Source organism: Salvelinus alpinus, chromosome 26, assembly GCF_045679555.1.
Source record: "Salvelinus alpinus chromosome 26, SLU_Salpinus.1, whole genome shotgun sequence".
Classification (NCBI taxonomy): domain Eukaryota; kingdom Metazoa; phylum Chordata; class Actinopteri; order Salmoniformes; family Salmonidae; genus Salvelinus; species Salvelinus alpinus.
The window spans coordinates 42,367,492-42,390,614 of record NC_092111.1 but is presented as its reverse complement, the minus strand read 5'-3'; the positions used below and the strand labels follow the sequence as shown (position 1 = coordinate 42,390,614).

General features: G+C 48.1%; 1 protein-coding gene across 1 annotated transcript in view; it reads right to left on the bottom strand.

Annotated features, from left to right (window-relative positions):
* Positions 1 to 509: 509 nt before the first annotated feature.
* LOC139555336 (tissue alpha-L-fucosidase-like) overlaps positions 510 to 23,123 on the bottom strand; it is a 31,528-nt gene continuing 8,914 nt past the window's right edge. The window contains exons 7-9 of the mRNA XM_071369052.1: positions 7,907 to 8,097; positions 7,336 to 7,441; positions 510 to 2,980 (exon numbers count right to left, since the gene is read on the bottom strand). Of these exons, the coding sequence (XP_071225153.1) occupies positions 2,849 to 2,980; positions 7,336 to 7,441; positions 7,907 to 8,097 (429 nt within the window). The 3' untranslated portion in view covers positions 510 to 2,848. The remainder of the gene's footprint in view (positions 2,981 to 7,335; positions 7,442 to 7,906; positions 8,098 to 23,123) is intronic.

Genomic DNA, 23,123 nt, shown 5'->3' with positions numbered 1-23,123 from the left:
AAGGTAATTGGTTGCACCAGATCTTATTTAGGGGCTTCAAAGCAAAGGGGGTGAATACATATGCACACACCACTTTTCTGTTTTTTAAACAAGTCATTTTTTTAAAATTTCACATCACCAATTTGGACTATTTTGTGTATGTCCATTACATGAAATCCAAATAAAAATACATTTAAATTACAGGTTGTAATGCAACAAAATAGGAAAAAACGCCAAGGGGGATGAATAACTGTAACTGTAAACACATCCAGCATCTAGCAGGTGTCCCCATCAGAACAAACTATCCCCTGGAGAGTTTACTAATCACTCTGTTGGGTTCACGCCAAACGATGCTGACTCCTCAGACCAAACACGTTTGTTAAATTATAAAAATGGATGCAAGCTTTTTCTTGTGAGTTTTGATTGTTTAAAATGTAAGATGTTTATTCTTCAGATAAACATTCTCATCATCATTATATTTAATCATCTTCAAATGTCCTTTTTTGTCTCCCGTTAAGAAAGCACTTCAGTTATTCAACTATTTCTTTATTCAGTCATAAAAAAAAATTACATACAAAAATACAAAAAGTGGCTTTTGTTCACTTCCCCGTCATCATATGACATCTTTAAAACAGAAGCTCGACAGACACAAATAAATCTTCCCGCTTCAGGAGAGGAACATACAGTGCATTTGGAAAGTATTCAGACCCCTTGACTTTTTCACATTTTGTTACGTTACAGCCTTATTCTAAAAAATGATTAAATAGTTTTTTCCCCCTCAATCTACATACAATAACCAATAATGACAAAGCAAAAACAGGTTTTAGACATTTTTACAAATGCATAAAATGTTTAAAACTGATATCACATTTATCATAAGTATTCAGACCCTTTACTCAGTACTTTGGGTATGATGCTACAAGCTTGGCACACCTGTATTTGGGGAGTTTCTCACATTCTTCTCTGCAGATCCTCTCAAGCTCTGTCAGGTTGGATGGGCAGCGTTGCTGCACAGCTATTTTCAGGTTTCTCCAAAGATGTTCGATCGGGTTCATGTCCGGGCTCTGGCTGGGCCACTCAAGGACATTGAGACTTATCCCGAAGCCACTCCTGCGTTGTCTTGGCTATGTGCTCCAGACACCACTCGAGTCTGAGGTCCTGAGCGCTCTGGAGCAGGTTTTCATCAAGGATCTCTGTACTTTGCTCCGTTCATCTTTGCCTCGATCCTGACTAGTCTCCCAGTCCCTGCTGCTGAAAAACATCCCCACAGCATGATGCTGCCACCACCATGCTTCACCTTGGGAATGTGCCAGGTTTCCTCCAGACATGACATTTGGCATTCAGGCCAAAGAGTTCAATCTTGGTTTCATCAGACCAGAGAATCTTGTTTCTCATGGTCTGAGAGTCTTTAGGTGCCTTTTGGCAAACTCCAAGTGGGCGGTCATGTGCCTTTTACTGAGGAGTGGCTTCCATCTGGCCACTCTACCATAAAGGCCTGATTGGTGGAGTGCTGCAGAGATGGTTGTCCTTCTGGAAGTTTCTCCCATCTCCACAGAGGAACTCTGGAGCTCTGTCAGAGTGACCATTGGGTTCTTGGTCACCTTCCTGACCAAGGCCCTTCTCCCCTGATGGCTCAGTTTGGCCGGGCGGCCAGCTCTAGGAAGAGTCTTGGTGTTTACAAACTTCTTCCATTTAAGAATGATGGAGGCCACCATGTTCTTGGGGACCTTCAATGCTGCAAAAATGTTTTGATACCCTTCCCCAGATCTGTGCCTCGACACAATCCTGTCTCGGAGCTCTACGGACAATTCCGTCGACCTCATGGCTTGGTTTTTGCTCTGACGTGCACTGTCAACTGTGGGACCTTATATAGACATATTTGTGCCTTTCCAAATCATGTCCAATCAGTTTCATTTACCACAGGTGGACTCCAATCAAGTTGTAGAAACATCTCAAGGATGATCAATTGAAACAGGAAGCATCTGAGCTCAATTTCAAGTCTCATAGCAAAGGGTCTGAATACTTATGTAAATAAGGTATTTCTGTTTTTTATTTTTAATACATTTGCGAAAATGTCTAATAACCTTTTTTAGCTTCGTCATTATAGAGTATTGTGTGTAGATTGATGACGGAATTTTTTTTTTTTAATCAATTTTAGAAAAACAAAAATGTGGAAAAAGGGGTCTGAAAACTTCCCGAAGGCAATGATTCAGTCCAAATGAATAAAAAACATTAAAATCAAATCTGCTGGAGAGCAATAAACACAAACACAAAGCGTAGAAACAAAATACAAATCACAGGAAAAATAGGCAGATTTTCTCCCTTCTCCTTGACAATATAAAAAGGCCGATTCAACTTGTTTGTTCCATAAAGCTCGTAGGTTCTGACTTCTTTACAATGGTTTTGCCCCAAAGAATGTTTTATTTTACCTTTATTTAACGAGGCAAGTCAGTTAAGAACAAATTCTTCTTCACAAATGACAGCCTACCGGGGAACAATGGGTTAACTGCCTTGTTCAGGGGGCAGAACGACAGATTTTTACCTCGTCAGCTCGGGGATTTGATCTTGCAACCTTTCGGTTACAAGTCCAACGCTCTAACCACTAGGCTACCCTGCCACCCCAAAAGTATCATAGAATTATATTCTATCATTGAAATCTGGTGCCAATCTGGCGCCAATTACACTTCTAAATCCCAAGCAAAGTTAGCCTAACTAACATCACATCACACTCATTCTGGGTCATTCTAAAAATCATCCAACATTTTAAATTACAAATGTATTAATTTCATTCCAACTAGTCTCCAACTAGTTACCTTTACTGCTCACCAGTAGCTAAAGGCCTATTCAGGAGGCTGGTTATCACCCCAGATCACTTGACCCCGTCCAGTTTGAGGATCCAGGCCTGGGCCGGGGTTGGGGGTAACTCAGGGAGAAGGAGGATCAGACCACGGGGGTGGAGAGGAGCCCATCTCAGAGGCTCTGCGTTCCCCAATAATGTCACCTGGGACAGGGGAGAGCAGAGGAGAGAAGGAGAGCAGGGAGAGAAGAGGGAGAGAGAAGAGGGGGAGAGCAGAAGAGCAGGGGAGAGAAGAGGGAGAGAAGAGACGGAGAGCAGAAGAGCAGGGGAGAGAAGAGAGGGATAGCAGAAGAGCAGGGGAGAGAAGAGCAGGGGAGAGAAGAGAGGGATAGCAGAAGAGCAGGGGAGAGAAGAGAGGGATAGCAGAAGAGCAAGGGAGAGAAGAGCAGGGGAGAGAAGAGAGGGATAGCAGAAGGGCAGGGGAGAGAAGAGAGGGATAGCAGAAGAGCAGGGGAGAGAAGAGAGGGAGAGCAGGGGAGAGAAGAGAATGAGAGCAGAAGAGCAGGGGAGAGAAGAGAGGGAGAGGGAGAGCAGGGGAGAGGAGAGAGGGATAGCAGAAGAACAGGGGAGAGAAGAGAGGGATAGCAGAAGAGCAGGGGAGAGAAGAGCAGGGGAGAGAAGAGAGGGATAGCAGAAGAGCAGGGGAGAGAAGAGAGGGATAGCAGAAGAGCAGGGGAGAGAAGAGCAGGGGAGAGAAGAGAGGGAGAGCAGGGGAGAGGGAGAGCAGGGGAGAGAAGAGAATGGGAGCAGAAGAGCAGGGGAGAGAAGAGAGGGAGAGCAGGGGAGAGGAGAGGGGGAGAAGAGGGAGAACAGAAGAGCAGGGGAGAGAAGAGAGGGAGAGGGAGAGGAGAGGGGGAGAAGAGGGAGAGCAGAAGAGCAGGGGAGAGGCGGGAGAGAAGAGGGAGACAAGAGAGGGAGAGGGAGAGCAGGGGAGAGAAGAGAGGGATAGCAGAAGAGCAGGGGAGAGAAGAGAGGGAGAGCAGGGGAGAGAAGAGAATGAGAGCAGAAGAGAGAAGAGAGGGAGAGGGAGAGCAGGGGAGAGGAGAGGGGGAGAAGAGGGAGAGCAGAAGAGCAGGGGAGAGAAGAGGGAGAGAAGAGAGGGAGAGGGAGAGCAGGGGAGAGGAGAGAGGGGGAGAAGAGGGAGAGCAGAAGAGCAGGGGAGAGGCGGGAGAGAAGAGGGAGAGCAGAGAATGAGAGCAGAAGAGCAGGGGAGAGAAGAGATGGAGAGCAGGGGAGAGAAGAGAATGAGAGCAGAAGAGCAGGGGAGAGAAGAGAGGGAGAGGGAGAGCAGGGGAGAGGAGAGGGGGAGAAGAGGGAGAGCAGAAGAGCAGGGGAGAGGCGGGAGAGAAGAGGGAGAGAAGGAAAGGGAGAGACGAGAGGGAGAGAAGGAAAGGGAGAGAAGAGAGGGAGAGAAGGAAAGGGAGAGAAGAGTGAGAGAAGGAAAGGGAGAGAAGAGTGAGAGCAGGGGAGAGAAGAGAGTGAGAGAAGAGAGTGAGAGCAGGGGAGAGAAGAGAGTGAGAGCAGGGGAGAGAAGAGAGTGAGAGCAGGGGAGAGAAGAGAGTGAGAGAAGAGAGTGAGAGCAGGGGAGAGAAGAGAGTGAGAGCAGGGGAGAGAAGAGAGTGAGAGCAGGGGAGAGAAGAGAGTGAGAGCAGGGGAGAGAAGAGAGTGAGAGCAGGGGAGAGAAGAGAGTGAGAGCAGGGGAGAGAAGAGAGTGAGAGCAGGGGAGAGAAGAGAGTGAGAGCAGGGGAGAGACGAGGGAGAGAAGAGAGGGAGAGAAGAAAGGGAGAGAAGAGAGGGAGAGAAGAGAGGGAGAGCAGGGAGATCCACAAGTCAGTGGCTAGGCGAAGACTTCACTTGAAACTATTCTTCACAAGGTCTGTGGCCATATGTATGACAGGTCTCAGTGGGAGTGCTGATCCAGGATCAGTGTAGCCATTTACATCATAACGTATAAGATTATATGGACAGATCCTAGATCAACACTCCTACTCAAATGCTTTGTGGATCTACACTACATGTATTACTGGAATTATAACAGCTGACATCACATACACTCTCTACTATAATAGGTTCAATTCCACTCACCGTGGTGCTCTCTGTTGTGATAGGTTTAATACCACTCACCGTGGTGCTCTCTACTGTGATAGGTTCAATACCACTCACCGTGGTGCTCTCTGTTGTGATAGGTTTAATACCACTCACCGTGGTGCTCTCTGTTGTGATAGGTTCAATTCCACTCACCGTGGTTCTCTCTGTTGTGATAGGTTCAATACCACTCACCGTGGTTCTCTCTGTTGTGATAGGTTCAATACCACTCACCGTGGTGCTCTCTACTGTAATAGGTTCAATACCACTCACCGTGGTGCTCTCTACTGTGATAGGTTCAATACCACTCACCGTGGTGCTCTCTACTGTGATAGGTTCAATACCACTCACCGTGGTGCTCTCTGTTGTGATAGGTTCAATACCACTCACCGTGGTGCTCTCTGTTGTGATAGGTTCAATACCACTCACCGTGGTGCTCTCTGTTGTGATAGGTTCAATACCACTCACCGTGGTGCTCTCTGCTGTGATAGGTTCAATACCACTCACCGTGGTGCTCTCTGTTGTAATAGGTTCAATACCACTCACCGTGGTGCTCTCTGTTGTGATAGGTTCAATACCACTCACCGTGGTGCTCTCTGTTGTGATAGGTTCAATACCACTCACCGTGGTGCTCTCTGTTGTGATAGGTTCAATACCACTCACCGTGGTGCTCTCTACTGTAATAGGTTCAATACCACTCACCGTGGTGCTCTCTACTGTGATAGGTTCAATACCACTCACTGTGGTGCTCTCTACTGTGATAGGTTCAATACCACTCACCGTGGTGCTCTCTGTTGTGATAGGTTCAATACCACTCACCGTGGTGCTCTCTACTGTAATAGGTTCAATACCACTCACCGTGGTGCTCTCTGTTGTAATAGGTTCAATACCACTCACCGTGGTGCTCTCTGTTGTGATAGGTTCAATTCCACTCACCGTGGTGCTCTCTGTTGTGATAGGTTCAATACCACTCACCGTGGTGCTCTCTACTGTGATAGGTTCAATACCACTCACCGTGGTGCTCTCTGTTGTGATAGGTTCAATTCCACTCACCGTGGTGCTCTCTGTTGTGATAGGTTCAATACCACTCACCGTGGTGCTCTCTGTTGTGATAGGTTCAATACCACTCACCGTGGTGCTCTCTACTGTGATAGGTTCAATACCACTCACCGTGGTGCTCTCTGTTGTGATAGGTTCAATTCCACTCACCGTGGTGCTCTCTACTGTGATAGGTTCAATACCACTCACTGTGGTGCTCTCTACTGTGATAGGTTCAATACCACTCACCGTGGTGCTCTCTGTTGTAATAGGTTCAATACCACTCACCGTGGTGCTCTCTACTGTGATAGGTTCAATACCACTCACCGTGGTGCTCTCTACTGTGATAGGTTCAATACCACTCACCGTGGTGCTCTCTACTGTAATAGGTTCAATACCACTCACCGTGGTGCTCTCTGTTGTGATAGGTTCAATACCACTCACCGTGGTGCTCTCTGTTGTGATAGGTTCAATACCACTCACCGTGGTGCTCTCTACTGTGATAGGTTCAATACCACTCACCGTGGTGCTCTCTACTGTGATAGGTTCAATACCACTCACCGTGGTGCTCTCTGTTGTAATAAGTTCAATACCACTCACCGTGGTGCTCTCTACTGTGATAGGTTCAATACCACTCACCGTGGTGCTCTCTGTTGTGATAGGTTCAATTCCACTCACCGTGGTGCTCTCTGTTGTAATAGGTTCAATACCACTCACCGTGGTGCTCTCTGTGATAGGTTCAATACCACTCACCGTGGTGCTCTCTGTTGTGATAGGTTCAATTCCACTCACCGTGGTGCTCTCTGTTGTGATAGGTTCAATACCACTCACCGTGGTGCTCTCTGTTGTGATAGGTTCAATTCCACTCACCGTGGTGCTCTCTACTGTGATAGGTTCAATACCACTCACCGTGGTGCTCTCTACTGTGATAGGTTCAATACCACTCACCGTGGTGCTCTCTACTGTGATAGGTTCAATACCACTCACGTGGTGCTCTCTGTTGTGATAGGTTCAATTCCACTCACCGTGGTGCTCTCTGTTGTGATAGGTTCAATACCACTCACCGTGGTGCTCTCTGTTGTGATAGGTTCAATTCCACTCACCGTGGTGCTCTCTACTGTGATAGGTTCAATACCACTCACCGTGGTGCTCTCTACTGTGATAGGTTCAATACCACTCACCGTGGTGCTCTCTACTGTGATAGGTTCAATTCCACTCACCGTGGTGCTCTCTGTTGTGATAGGTTCAATACCACTCACCGTGGTGCTCTCTGTTGTGATAGGTTCAATACCACTCACCGTGGTGCTCTCTGTTGTGATAGGTTCAATTCCACTCACCGTGGTGCTCTCTACTGTGATAGGTTCAATACCACTCACCGTGGTGCTCTCTACTGTGATAGGTTCAGACAGGTGGAACGTGTACACAGTGGGTTTCGTCATGAAGACAGCATACACACTAGAGTATTTGGAATTGGAGGTGTACCTACAATAAGAGAGAAAGGGGGGAAACGAGAGAGAGAGAGAGGGGAGAGACAAGGATAAAGAGAGGGGAGAGACGAGGATAAAGAGAGAGAGAGAGAAAAAGAGAGCGAGAGAGAAAAAGAGAGAGAGAGAGAGAGAGAGAGAGACAGAGACAAAGAGAGACAAAGAGAGAGAGACAGAGAGACAGAGACAGAGAGAGAGAGACAGAGAGAGCGAGACAGACAGGACAGAGAAAGAGAAAGAGAGAGAGAGAGACACGAGGATAAAGAGAGAGAGCTATTCAACACATTACTTTTAAAGCCCTGCTTAGAGGAGTCAGTGAATCAGATGTGTTAATGCCAGGCTGAAACTAAATCCTGCAACCACTTGTATCCCCTCCATCCACCTCCATCCCTTAACAAACACCACTAGAAGCCCCATCACCTCCCTCCGTCTCTCCCTCGCTCTCTCCCTCTCTCTCTCCTACCAGACAGGTACGGTGGCATTCTCGGTCTGGAGCCTCCAGGGTTTGGAGGAGTAGATGGCCTCTCCGTTGACCCCCAGCCAGGCCCCAATGTCCCTCAGCCTCTCCTCAAACACTGGGGGGATCATGCCGTCGGGGGTAGGACCCACATTCAGCAGATAGTTACCCCCCATGGCCACTGTTTGGACCAGGTCCTGTAGAGGAGAACAAGGATGGTCAGAACACGCAACATTAGGAACACCTACTCCTTCCATGACATAGACTGACCAGGTGAATCCAGGTGAAATCTATAACATTGATGTCACCTGTTAAATCCACTTCAATCAGTGTAGATGAAGGGGAGGAGACGGGTTAAGGAAGGATTTTTAAGCCTTGAGACAATTGAGACATGGATTGTGTGTGTGCCATTCAGAGGGTGAATGGACAAGACTAAATATTTAAGTGCCTTTTGAACAGAGTGTGGTAGGTGACCAGGCGCACCGGTTTGTGTCAAGAACTGCAATGCTGCTGGGTTTTTCATGCTCAACAGTTTTCCGTGGGTATCAAGAATGGTCCCAAAGGACATCAAGCCAACTTGACACAACTGTGGGAAGCATTGGAGTCAACATGGGAACGGTTTTGACACATTGTGGAGTCCATGACCTGACGAATTACCATCACGTGTACCGTCTATACTAGTTACTACCACGTGTACTAGTTACTACCACGTGTACCGTCTATACTAGTTACTACCACGTGTACCGTCTATACTAGTTACTACCACGTGTACTAGTTACTACCACGTGTACCGTCTATACTAGTTACTACCACGTGTACCGTCTATACTAGTTACTACCACGTGTACTAGTTACTACCACGTGTACCGTCTATACTAGTTACTACCACGTGTACCGTCTATACTAGTTACTACCACGTGTACTAGTTACCACCACGTGTACCGTCTATACTAGTTACTACCACGTGTACTAGTTACTACCACGTGTACCGTCTATACTAGTTACCACCACGTGTACCGTCTATACTAGTTACCACCACGTGTACCGTCTATACTAGTTACCACCACGTGTACCGTCTATACTAGTTACCACCACGTGTACCGTCTATACTAGTTACCACCACGTGTACCGTCTATACTAGTTACCACCACGTGTACCGTCTATACTAGTTACCACCACGTGTACCGTCTATACTAGTTACTACCACGTGTACCGTCTATACTAGTTACCACCACGTGTACCGTCTATACTAGTTACTACCACGTGTACCGTCTATACTAGTTACCACCACGTGTACAGTCTATACTAGTTACTACCGCGTGTACCGTCTATACTAGTTACTACCGCGTGTACCGTCTATACTAGTTACTACCGCGTGTACCGTCTATACTAGTTACTACCGCGTGTACCGTCTATACTAGTTACTACCGCGTGTACCGTCTATACTAGTTACCACCGCGTGTACCGTATATACTAGTTACCACCGCGTGTACCGTATATACTAGTTACCACCGCGTGTACCGTATATACTAGTTACCACCGCGTGTACCGTATATACTAGTTACCACCGCGTGTACCGTCTATACTAGTTACCACCGCGTGTACCGTCTATACTAGTTACCACCGCGTGTACCGTCTATACTAGTTACCACCGCGTGTACCGTCTATACTAGTTACTACCGCGTGTACCGTCTATACTAGTTACTACCGCGTGTACCGTCTATACTAGTTACCACCACGTGTACCGTCTATACTAGTTACCACCACGTGTACCGTCTATACTAGTTACCACCACGTGTACCGTCTATACTAGTTACCACCGCGTGTACCGTCTATACTAGTTACCACCGCGTGTACCGTCTACACTAGTTACTACCGCGTGTACCGTATATACTAGTTACTACCGCGTGTACCGTATATACTAGTTACTACCGCGTGTACCGTCTATACTAGTTACTACTACGTGTACCGTATATACTAGTTACTACTACGTGTACCGTATATACTAGTTACTACTACGTGTACCGTCTGGGCAGGTTACCTGACTAGTGTACGGGGGTGAATCAGTACAGTATGTGTTCTCTCTCACCTGTATGATACTGGGCAGGTTACCTGACTAGTGTACGGGGGGTGAATCAGTACAGTATGTGTTCTCACCTGTATGATACTGGGCAGGTTACCTGACTAGTGTACGGGGGGGGGTGAATCAGTACAGTATGTGTTCGCTCTCACCTGTATGATACTGGGCAGGTTACCTGACTAGTGTACGGGGGGTGAATCAGTACAGTATGTGTTCTCTCTCACCTGTACGATACTGGGCAGGTTACCTGACTAGTGTACGGGGGGTGAATCTGTACAGTATGTGTTCTCTCTCACCTGTACGATACTGGGCAGGTTACCTGACTAGTGTACGGGGGGTGAATCAGTACAGTATGTGTTCTCTCACCTGTATGATACTGGGCAGGTTACCTGACTAGTGTACGGGGGGGTGAATCAGTACAGTATGTGTTCTCTCACCTGTATGATACTGGGCAGGTTACCTGACTAGTGTACGGGGGGTGAATCAGTACAGTATGTGTTCTCTCACCTGTATGATACTGGGCAGGTTACCTGACTAGTGTACGGGGGGTGAATCAGTACAGTATGTGTTCTCACCTGTATGATACTGGGCAGGTTACCTGACTAGTGTACGGGGGGTGAATCAGTACAGTATGTATGTTCTCACCTGTATGATACTGGGCAGGTTACCTGACTAGTGTTCGGGGGGTGAATCAGTACAGTATGTGTTCTCTCACCTGTATGATACTGGGCAGGTTACCTGACTAGTGTACGGGGGGTGAATCAGTACAGTATGTGTTCTCACCTGTATGATACTGGGCAGGTTACCTGACTAGTGTACGGGGGGTGAATCAGTACAGTATGTGTGTTCTCTCACCTGTATGATACTGGGCAGGTTACCTGACTAGTGTACGGGGGGTGAATCTGTACAGTATGTATGTTCTCTCACCTGTATGATACTGGGCAGGTTACCTGACTAGTGTACGGGGGTGACTCAGTACAGTATGTGTTCTCTCTCACCTGTATGATACTGGGCAGGTTACCTGACTAGTGTACGGGGGGTGAATCAGTACAGTATGTGTTCTCTCACCTGTATGATACTGGGCAGGTTACCTGACTAGTGTACGGGGGGTGAATCAGTACAGTATGTGTTCTCTCACCTGTATGATACTGGGCAGGTTACCTGACTAGTGTACGGGGGGGTGAATCAGTACAGTATGTGTTCTCTCTCACCTGTATGATACTGGGCAGGTTACCTGACTAGTGTACGGGGGTGAATCAGTACAGTATGTGTTCTCTCACCTGTATGATACTGGGCAGGTTACCTGACTAGTGTACGGGGGGTGAATCTGTACAGTATGTGTTCTCTCACCTGTATGATACTGGGCAGGTTACCTGACTAGTGTACGGGGGGGTGAATCAGTACAGTATGTATGTTCTCACCTGTATGATACTGGGCAGGTTACCTGACTAGTGTACGGGGGGTGAATCAGTACAGTATGTATGTTCTCACCTGTATGATACTGGGCAGGTTACCTGACTAGTGTACGGGGGGTGAATCAGTACAGTATGTGTTCTCTCACCTGTATGATACTGGGCAGGTTACCTGACTAGTGTACGGGGGGTGAATCAGTACAGTATGTGTTCTCTCACCTGTATGATACTGGGCAGGTTACCTGACTAGTGTACGGGGGGTGAATCAGTACAGTATGTGTTCTCTCACCTGTATGATACTGGGCAGGTTACCTGACTAGTGTACGGGGGGGGGTGAATCAGTACAGTATGTGTTCTCTCTCACCTGTATGATACTGGGCAGGTTACCTGACTAGTGTACGGGGGGGTGAATCAGTACAGTATGTGTTCTCTCACCTGTATGATACTGGGCAGGTTACCTGACTAGTGTACGGGGGGGGGTGAATCAGTACAGTATGTGTTCTCTCACCTGTATGATACTGGGCAGGTTACCTGACTAGTGTACGGGGGTGAATCAGTACAGTATGTGTTCTCTCACCTGTACGATACTGGGCAGGTTACCTGACTAGTGTACGGGGGGGGGTGAATCAGTACAGTATGTGTTCTCTCACCTGTATGATACTGGGCAGGTTACCTGACTAGTGTACGGGGGGTGAATCAGTACAGTATGTGTTCTCTCTCACCTGTACGATACTGGGCAGGTTACCTGACTAGTGTACGGGGGGTGACTCAGTACAGTATGTGTTCTCTCTCACCTGTACGATACTGGGCAGGTTACCTGACTAGTGTACGGGGGGTGACTCAGTACAGTATGTGTTCTCTCACCTGTATGATACTGGGCAGGTTACCTGACTAGTGTACGGGGGTGAATCAGTACAGTATGTGTTCTCTCACCTGTATGATACTGGGCAGGTTACCTGACTAGTGTACGGGGGGTGAATCAGTACAGTATGTGTTCTCTCTCACCTGTATGATACTGGGCAGGTTACCTGACTAGTGTACGGGGGGTGAATCAGTACAGTATGTGTTCTCTCACCTGTATGATACTGGGCAGGTTACCTGACTAGTGTACGGGGGGTGAATCAGTACAGTATGTGTTCTCTCTCACCTGTATGATACTGGGCAGGTTACCTGACTAGTGTACGGGGGGTGAATCAGTACAGTATGTGTTCTCTCTCACCTGTATGATACTGGGCAGGTTACCTGACTAGTGTACGGGGGGTGAATCAGTACAGTATGTGTTCTCTCACCTGTATGATACTGGGCAGGTTACCTGACTAGTGTACGGGGGGTGAATCAGTACAGTATGTGTTCTCTCTCACCTGTATGATACTGGGCAGGTTACCTGACTAGTGTACGGGGGGTGAATCAGTACAGTATGTGTTCTCTCACCTGTATGATACTGGGCAGGTTACCTGACTAGTGTACGGGGGGTGAATCAGTACAGTATGTGTTCTCTCTCACCTGTATGATACTGGGCAGGTTACCTGACTAGTGTACGGGGGGTGAATCAGTACAGTATGTGTTCTCTCACCTGTATGATACTGGGCAGGTTACCTGACTAGTGTACGGGGGGGTGAATCAGTACAGTATGTGTTCTCTCACCTGTATGATACTGGGCAGGTTACCTGACTAGTGTACGGGGGGTGAATCAGTACAGTATGTGTTCTCTCTCACCTGTATGATACTGGGCAGGTTACCTGACTAGTGTACGGGGGGGTGAATCAGTACAGTATGTGTTCTCTCACCTGTATGATACTGGGCAGGTTACCTGACTAGTGTACGGGGGGTGAATCAGTACAGTATGTGTTCTCACCTGTATGATACTGGGCAGGTTACCTGACTAGTGTACGGGGGGTGAATCAGTACAGTATGTGTGTTCTCTCACCTGTATGATACTGGGCAGGTTACCTGACTAGTGTACGGGGGGTGAATCTGTACAGTATGTATGTTCTCTCACCTGTATGATACTGGGCAGGTTACCTGACTAGTGTACGGGGGGTGAATCTGTACAGTATGTATGTTCTCACCTGTATGATACTGGGCAGGTTACCTGACTAGTGTTCGGGGGGTGAATCAGTACAGTATGTGTTCTCTCACCTGTATGATACTGGGCAGGTTACCTGACTAGTGTACGGGGGGTGAATCAGTACAGTATGTGTTCTCACCTGTATGATACTGGGCAGGTTACCTGACTAGTGTACGGGGGGTGAATCAGTACAGTATGTGTGTTCTCTCACCTGTATGATACTGGGCAGGTTACCTGACTAGTGTACGGGGGGTGAATCTGTACAGTATGTATGTTCTCTCACCTGTATGATACTGGGCAGGTTACCTGACTAGTGTACGGGGGTGACTCAGTACAGTATGTGTTCTCTCTCACCTGTATGATACTGGGCAGGTTACCTGACTAGTGTACGGGGGGTGAATCAGTACAGTATGTGTTCTCTCACCTGTATGATACTGGGCAGGTTACCTGACTAGTGTACGGGGGGTGAATCAGTACAGTATGTGTTCTCTCACCTGTATGATACTGGGCAGGTTACCTGACTAGTGTACGGGGGGGTGAATCAGTACAGTATGTGTTCTCTCTCACCTGTATGATACTGGGCAGGTTACCTGACTAGTGTACGGGGGTGAATCTGTACAGTATGTGTTCTCTCACCTGTATGATACTGGGCAGGTTACCTGACTAGTGTACGGGGGGGTGAATCAGTACAGTATGTATGTTCTCACCTGTATGATACTGGGCAGGTTACCTGACTAGTGTACGGGGGGTGAATCAGTACAGTATGTATGTTCTCACCTGTATGATACTGGGCAGGTTACCTGACTAGTGTACGGGGGGTGAATCAGTACAGTATGTGTTCTCTCACCTGTATGATACTGGGCAGGTTACCTGACTAGTGTACGGGGGGTGAATCAGTACAGTATGTGTTCTCTCACCTGTACGATACTGGGCAGGTTACCTGACTAGTGTACGGGGGGGTGAATCAGTACAGTATGTGTTCTCTCTCACCTGTATGATACTGGGCAGGTTACCTGACTAGTGTACGGGGGGGTGAATCAGTACAGTATGTGTTCTCTCACCTGTATGATACTGGGCAGGTTACCTGACTAGTGTACGGGGGGTGAATCAGTACAGTATGTGTTCTCTCACCTGTATGATACTGGGCAGGTTACCTGACTAGTGTACGGGGGTGAATCAGTACAGTATGTGTTCTCTCACCTGTACGATACTGGGCAGGTTACCTGACTAGTGTACGGGGGGGGGTGAATCAGTACAGTATGTGTTCTCTCACCTGTATGATACTGGGCAGGTTACCTGACTAGTGTACGGGGGGTGAATCAGTACAGTATGTGTTCTCTCTCACCTGTACGATACTGGGCAGGTTACCTGACTAGTGTACGGGGGGTGACTCAGTACAGTATGTGTTCTCTCTCACCTATACGATACTGGGCAGGTTACCTGACTAGTGTACGGGGGGTGACTCAGTACAGTATGTGTTCTCTCACCTGTATGATACTGGGCAGGTTACCTGACTAGTGTACGGGGGTGAATCAGTACAGTATGTGTTCTCTCACCTGTATGATACTGGGCAGGTTACCTGACTAGTGTACGGGGGGTGAATCAGTACAGTATGTGTTCTCTCTCACCTGTATGATACTGGGCAGGTTACCTGACTAGTGTACGGGGGGTGAATCAGTACAGTATGTGTTCTCTCACCTGTATGATACTGGGCAGGTTACCTGACTAGTGTACGGGGGGTGAATCAGTACAGTATGTGTTCTCTCTCACCTGTATGATACTGGGCAGGTTACCTGACTAGTGTACGGGGGGTGAATCAGTACAGTATGTGTTCTCTCACCTGTATGATACTGGGCAGGTTACCTGACTAGTGTACGGGGGGTGAATCAGTACAGTATGTGTTCTCTCTCACCTGTATGATACTGGGCAGGTTACCTGACTAGTGTACGGGGGGTGAATCAGTACAGTATGTGTTCTCTCACCTGTATGATACTGGGCAGGTTACCTGACTAGTGTACGGGGGGGTGAATCAGTACAGTATGTGTTCTCTCACCTGTATGATACTGGGCAGGTTACCTGACTAGTGTACGGGGGGTGAATCAGTACAGTATGTGTTCTCTCTCACCTGTATGATACTGGGCAGGTTACCTGACTAGTGTACGGGGGGTGAATCAGTACAGTATGTGTTCTCTCTCACCTGTATGATACTGGGCAGGTTACCTGACTAGTGTACGGGGGTGAATCAGTACAGTATGTGTTCTCTCTCACCTGTATGATACTGGGCAGGTTACCTGACTAGTGTACGGGGGGGTGAATCAGTACAGTATGTGTTCTCTCACCTGTATGATACTGGGCAGGTTACCTGACTAGTGTACGGGGGGGGTGAATCAGTACAGTATGTATGTTCTCACCTGTATGATACTGGGCAGGTTACCTGACTAGTGTACGGGGGGTGAATCAGTACAGTATGTATGTTCTCACCTGTATGATACTGGGCAGGTTACCTGACTAGTGTACGGGGGGTGAATCAGTACAGTATGTGTTCTCTCACCTGTATGATACTGGGCAGGTTACCTGACTAGTGTACGGGGGGTGAATCTGTACAGTATGTATGTTCTCTCACCTGTACGATACTGGGCAGGTTACCTGACTAGTGTACGGGGGGTGAATCTGTACAGTATGTATGTTCTCTCACCTGTATGATACTGGGCAGGTTACCTGACTAGTGTACGGGGGGTGAATCAGTACAGTATGTGTTCTCTCACCTGTACGATACTGGGCAGGTTACCTGACTAGTGTACGGGGGGTGAATCAGTACAGTATGTGTTCTCTCACCTGTACGATACTGGGCAGGTTACCTGACTAGTGTACGGGGGTGAATCAGTACAGTATGTGTTCTCTCACCTGTACGATACTGGGCAGGTTACCTGACTAGTGTACGGGGGGTGAATCAGTACAGTATGTGTTCTCTCACCTGTACGATACTGGGCAGGTTACCTGACTAGTGTACGGGGGGTGAATCTGTACAGTATGTGTGTTCTCTCACCTGTATGATACTGGGCAGGTTACCTGACTAGTGTACGGGGGTGAATCAGTACAGTATGTGTTCTCTCTCACCTGTACGATACTGGGCAGGTTACCTGACTAGTGTACGGGGGTGAATCAGTACAGTATGTGTTCTCTCACCTGTATGATACTGGGCAGGTTACCTGACTAGTGTACGGGGGGTGAATCAGTACAGTATGTGTTCTCTCACCTGTACGATACTGGGCAGGTTACCTTACTAGTGTACGGGGGTGAATCAGTACAGTATGTGTTCTCTCACCTGTACGATACTGGGCAGGTTACCTGACTAGTGTACGGGGGTGAATCAGTACAGTATGTGTTCTCTCTCACCTGTATAATACTGGGCAGGTTACCTGACTAGTGTACGGGGGGTGAATCAGTACAGTATGTGTTCTCACCTGTATGATACTGGGCAGGTTACCTGACTAGTGTACGGGGGGTGAATCAGTACAGTATGTGTTCTCTCACCTGTATGATACTGGGCAGGTTACCTGACTAGTGTACGGGGGTGAATCAGTACAGTATGTGTTCTCTCACCTGTACGATACTGGGCAGGTTACCTGACTAGTGTACGGGGGGGTGAATCAGTACAGTATGTGTTCTCTCTCACCTGTATGATACTGGGCAGGTTACCTGACTAGTGTACGGGGGGGTGAATCAGTACAGTATGTGTTCTCTCACCTGTATGATACTGGGCAGGTTACCTGACTAGTGTACGGGGGTGAATCAGTACAGTATGTGTTCTCTCACCTGTATGATACTGGGCAGGTTACCTGACTAGTGTACGGGGGGTGAATCAGTACAGTATGTGTTCTCTCACCTGTATGATACTGGGCAGGTTACCTGACTAGTGTACGGGGGGTGAATCAGTACAGTATGTGTTCTCTCACCTGTATGATACTGGGCAGGTTACCTGACTAGTGTACGGGGGGTGAATCAGTACAGTATGTGTTCTCTCTCACCTGTATGATACTGGGCAGGTTACCTGACTAGTGTACGGGGGGTGAATCAGTACAGTATGTGTTCTCTCACCTGTATGATACTGGGCAGGTTACCTGACTAGTGTACGGGGGGTGAATCTGTACAGTATGTGTTCTCTCACCTGTATGATACTGGGCAGGTTACCTGACTAGTGTACGGGGGGGGTGAATCAGTACAGTATGTATGTTCTCACCTGTATGATACTGGGCAGGTTACCTGACTAGTGTACGGGGGGTGAATCAGTACAGTATGTGTTCTCTCACCTGTATGATACTGGGCAGGTTACCTGACTAGTGTACGGGGGGGTGAATCAGTACAGTATGTGTTCTCTCACCTGTACGATACTGGGCAGGTTACCTGACTAGTGTACGGGGGGTGAATCTGTACAGTATGTATGTTCTCTCACCTGTACGATACTGGGCAGGTTACCTGACTAGTGTACGGGGGGTGAATCTGTACAGTATGTATGTTCTCTCACCTGTATGATACTGGGCAGGTTACCTGACTAGTGTACGGGGGGTGAATCAGTACAGTATGTGTTCTCTCACCTGTACGATACTGGGCAGGTTACCTGACTAGTGTACGGGGGGTGAATCAGTACAGTATGTGTTCTCTCACCTGTACGATACTGGGCAGGTTACCTGACTAGTGTACGGGGGGTGAATCTGTACAGTATGTGTGTTCTCTCACCTGTATGATACTGGGCAGGTTACATGACTAGTGTACGGGGGTGAATCAGTACAGTATGTGTTCTCTCTCACCTGTACGATACTGGGCAGGTTACCTGACTAGTGTACGGGGGTGAATCAGTACAGTATGTGTTCTCTCACCTGTATGATACTGGGCAGGTTACCTGACTAGTGTACGGGGGGTGAATCAGTACAGTATGTGTTCTCTCACCTGTACGATACTGGGCAGGTTACCTTACTAGTGTACGGGGGTGAATCAGTACAGTATGTGTTCTCTCACCTGTACGATACTGGGCAGGTTACCTGACTAGTGTACGGGGGGTGAATCAGTACAGTATGTGTTCTCTCTCACCTGTATGATACTGGGCAGGTTACCTGACTAGTGTACGGGGGGTGAATCAGTACAGTATGTATTCTCACCTGTATGATACTGGGCAGGTTACCTGACTAGTGTACGGGGGGTGAATCAGTACAGTATGTATTCTCACCTGTATGATACTGGGCAGGTTACCTGACTAGTGTACGGGGGGTGAATCAGTACAGTATGTGTTCTCTCACCTGTATGATACTGGGCAGGTTACCTGACTAGTGTACGGGGGTGAATCAGTACAGTATGTGTTCTCTCACCTGTACGATACTGGGCAGGTTACCTGACTAGTGTACGGGGGGGTGAATCAGTACAGTATGTGTTCTCTCTCACCTGTATGATACTGGGCAGGTTACCTGACTAGTGTACGGGGGGGTGAATCAGTACAGTATGTGTTCTCTCACCTGTATGATACTGGGCAGGTTACCTGACTAGTGTACGGGGGTGAATCAGTACAGTATGTGTTCTCTCACCTGTATGATACTGGGCAGGTTACCTGACTAGTGTACGGGGGGTGAATCAGTACAGTATGTGTTCTCTCACCTGTATGATACTGGGCAGGTTACCTGACTAGTGTACGGGGGTGAATCAGTACAGTATGTGTTCTCTCACCTGTATGATACTGGGCAGGTTACCTGACTAGTGTACGGGGGGTGAATCAGTACAGTATGTGTTCTCTCACCTGTATGATACTGGGCAGGTTACCTGACTAGTGTACGGGGGGTGAATCAGTACAGTATGTGTTCTCTCACCTGTATGATACTGGGCAGGTTACCTGACTAGTGTACGGGGGGTGAATCTGTACAGTATGTGTGTTCTCTCACCTGTATGATACTGGGCAGGTTACCTGACTAGTGTACGGGGGGTGAATCAGTACAGTATGTGTTCTCTCTCACCTGTACGATACTGGGCAGGTTACCTGACTAGTGTACGGGGGGTGACTCAGTACAGTATGTGTTCTCTCTCACCTGTACGATACTGGGCAGGTTACCTGACTAGTGTACGGGGGGTGACTCAGTACAGTATGTGTTCTCTCACCTGTATGATACTGGGCAGGTTACCTGACTAGTGTACGGGGGTGAATCAGTACAGTATGTGTTCTCTCACCTGTATGATACTGGGCAGGTTACCTGACTAGTGTACGGGGGGTGAATCAGTACAGTATGTGTTCTCTCTCACCTGTATGATACTGGGCAGGTTACCTGACTAGTGTACGGGGGGTGAATCAGTACAGTATGTGTTCTCTCACCTGTATGATACTGGGCAGGTTACCTGACTAGTGTACGGGGGGTGAATCAGTACAGTATGTGTTCTCTCTCACCTGTATGATACTGGGCAGGTTACCTGACTAGTGTACGGGGGGTGAATCAGTACAGTATGTGTTCTCTCACCTGTATGATACTGGGCAGGTTACCTGACTAGTGTACGGGGGGTGAATCAGTACAGTATGTGTTCTCTCTCACCTGTATGATACTGGGCAGGTTACCTGACTAGTGTACGGGGGGTGAATCAGTACAGTATGTGTTCTCTCACCTGTATGATACTGGGCAGGTTACCTGACTAGTGTACGGGGGGTGAATCAGTACAGTATGTGTTCTCTCTCACCTGTATGATACTGGGCAGGTTACCTGACTAGTGTACGGGGGGTGAATCAGTACAGTATGTGTTCTCTCTCACCTGTATGATACTGGGCAGGTTACCTGACTAGTGTACGGGGGGTGAATCAGTACAGTATGTGTTCTCTCACCTGTATGATACTGGGCAGGTTACCTGACTAGTGTACGGGGGGGTGAATCAGTACAGTATGTGTTCTCTCACCTGTATGATACTGGGCAGGTTACCTGACTAGTGTACGGGGGGTGAATCAGTACAGTATGTGTTCTCTCTCACCTGTATGATACTGGGCAGGTTACCTGACTAGTGTACGGGGGGGTGAATCAGTACAGTATGTGTTCTCTCACCTGTATGATACTGGGCAGGTTACCTGACTAGTGTACGGGGGGTGAATCAGTACAGTATGTGTTCTCTCACCTGTATGATACTGGGCAGGTTACCTGACTAGTGTACGGGGGGTGAATCAGTACAGTATGTGTTCTCACCTGTATGATACTGGGCAGGTTACCTGACTAGTGTACGGGGGGGGTGAATCAGTACAGTATGTGTTCTCTCACCTGTATGATACTGGGCAGGTTACCTGACTAGTGTACGGGGGGTGAATCAGTACAGTATGTGTTCTCTCTCACCTGTATGATACTGGGCAGGTTACCTGACTAGTGTACGGGGGGGGTGAATCAGTACAGTATGTGTTCTCTCACCTGTATGATACTGGGCAGGTTACCTGACTAGTGTACGGGGGGTGAATCTGTACAGTATGTGTTCTCTCACCTGTATGATACTGGGCAGGTTACCTGACTAGTGTACGGGGGGGGTGAATCAGTACAGTATGTATGTTCTCACCTGTATGATACTGGGCAGGTTACCTGACTAGTGTACGGGGGGTGAATCAGTACAGTATGTGTTCTCTCACCTGTATGATACTGGGCAGGTTACCTGACTAGTGTACGGGGGGTGAATCTGTACAGTATGTATGTTCTCTCACCTGTACGATACTGGGCAGGTTACCTGACTAGTGTACGGGGGGTGAATCTGTACAGTATGTATGTTCTCTCACCTGTATGATACTGGGCAGGTTACCTGACTAGTGTACGGGGGGTGAATCAGTACAGTATGTGTTCTCTCACCTGTACGATACTGGGCAGGTTACCTGACTAGTGTACGGGGGGTGAATCAGTACAGTATGTGTTCTCTCACCTGTACGATACTGGGCAGGTTACCTGACTAGTGTACGGGGGGTGAATCTGTACAGTATGTGTGTTCTCTCACCTGTATGATACTGGGCAGGTTACCTGACTAGTGTACGGGGGTGAATCAGTACAGTATGTGTTCTCTCTCACCTGTACGATACTGGGCAGGTTACCTGACTAGTGTACGGGGGGGGTGAATCAGTACAGTATGTGTTCTCTCTCACCTGTATGATACTGGGCAGGTTACCTGACTAGTGTACGGGGGGTGAATCAGTACAGTATGTGTTCTCTCTCACCTGTATGATACTGGGCAGGTTACCTGACTAGTGTACGGGGGGTGAATCAGTACAGTATGTGTTCTCTCACCTGTATGATACTGGGCAGGTTACCTGACTAGTGTACGGGGGGTGAATCAGTACAGTATGTGTTCTCTCACCTGTACGATACTGGGCAGGTTACCTGACTAGTGTACGGGGGGGTGAATCAGTACAGTATGTGTTCTCTCTCACCTGTATGATACTGGGCAGGTTACCTGACTAGTGTACGGGGGTGAATCAGTACAGTATGTGTTCTCTCTCACCTGTATGATACTGGGCAGGTTACCTGACTAGTGTACGGGGGGTGAATCAGTACAGTATGTGTTCTCACCTGTATGATACTGGGCAGGTTACCTGACTAGTGTACGGGGGGTGAATCAGTACAGTATGTGTTCTCTCACCTGTATGATACTGGGCAGGTTACCTGACTAGTGTACGGGGGGGTGAATCAGTACAGTATGTGTTCTCTCACCTGTATGATACTGGGCAGGTTACCTGACTAGTGTACGGGGGGTGAATCAGTACAGTATGTGTTCTCTCTCACCTGTATGATACTGGGCAGGTTACCTGACTAGTGTACGGGGGGTGAATCAGTACAGTATGTGTTCTCTCACCTGTACGATACTGGGCAGGTTACCTGACTAGTGTACGGGGGGTGAATCAGTACAGTATGTGTTCTCACCTGTATGATACTGGGCAGGTTACCTGACTAGTGTACGGGGGTGAATCAGTACAGTATGTGTTCTCTCACCTGTATGATACTGGGCAGGTTACCTGACTAGTGTACGGGGGGGTGAATCAGTACAGTATGTGTTCTCTCACCTGTATGATACTGGGCAGGTTACCTGACTAGTGTACGGGGGGTGAATCAGTACAGTATGTGTTCTCTCACCTGTATGATACTGGGCAGGTTACCTGACTAGTGTACGGGGGGTGAATCAGTACAGTATGTGTTCTCACCTGTACGATACTGGGCAGGTTACCTGACTAGTGTACGGGGGGTGAATCAGTACAGTATGTGTTCTCTCACCTGTATGATACTGGGCAGGTTACCTGACTAGTGTACGGGGGGTGAATCAGTACAGTATGTGTTCTCACCTGTACGATACTGGGCAGGTTACCTGACTAGTGTACGGGGGGTGAATCAGTACAGTATGTGTTCTCTCACCTGTATGATACTGGGCAGGTTACCTGACTAGTGTACGGGGGGTGACTCAGTACAGTATGTGTTCTCTCACCTGTATGATACTGGGCAGGTTACCTGACTAGTGTACGGGGGTGAATCAGTACAGTATGTGTTCTCTCTCACCTGTATGATACTGGGCAGGTTACCTGACTAGTGTACGGGGGGTGAATCAGTACAGTATGTGTTCTCTCACCTGTATGATACTGGGCAGGTTACCTGACTAGTGTACGGGGGTGAATCAGTACAGTATGTGT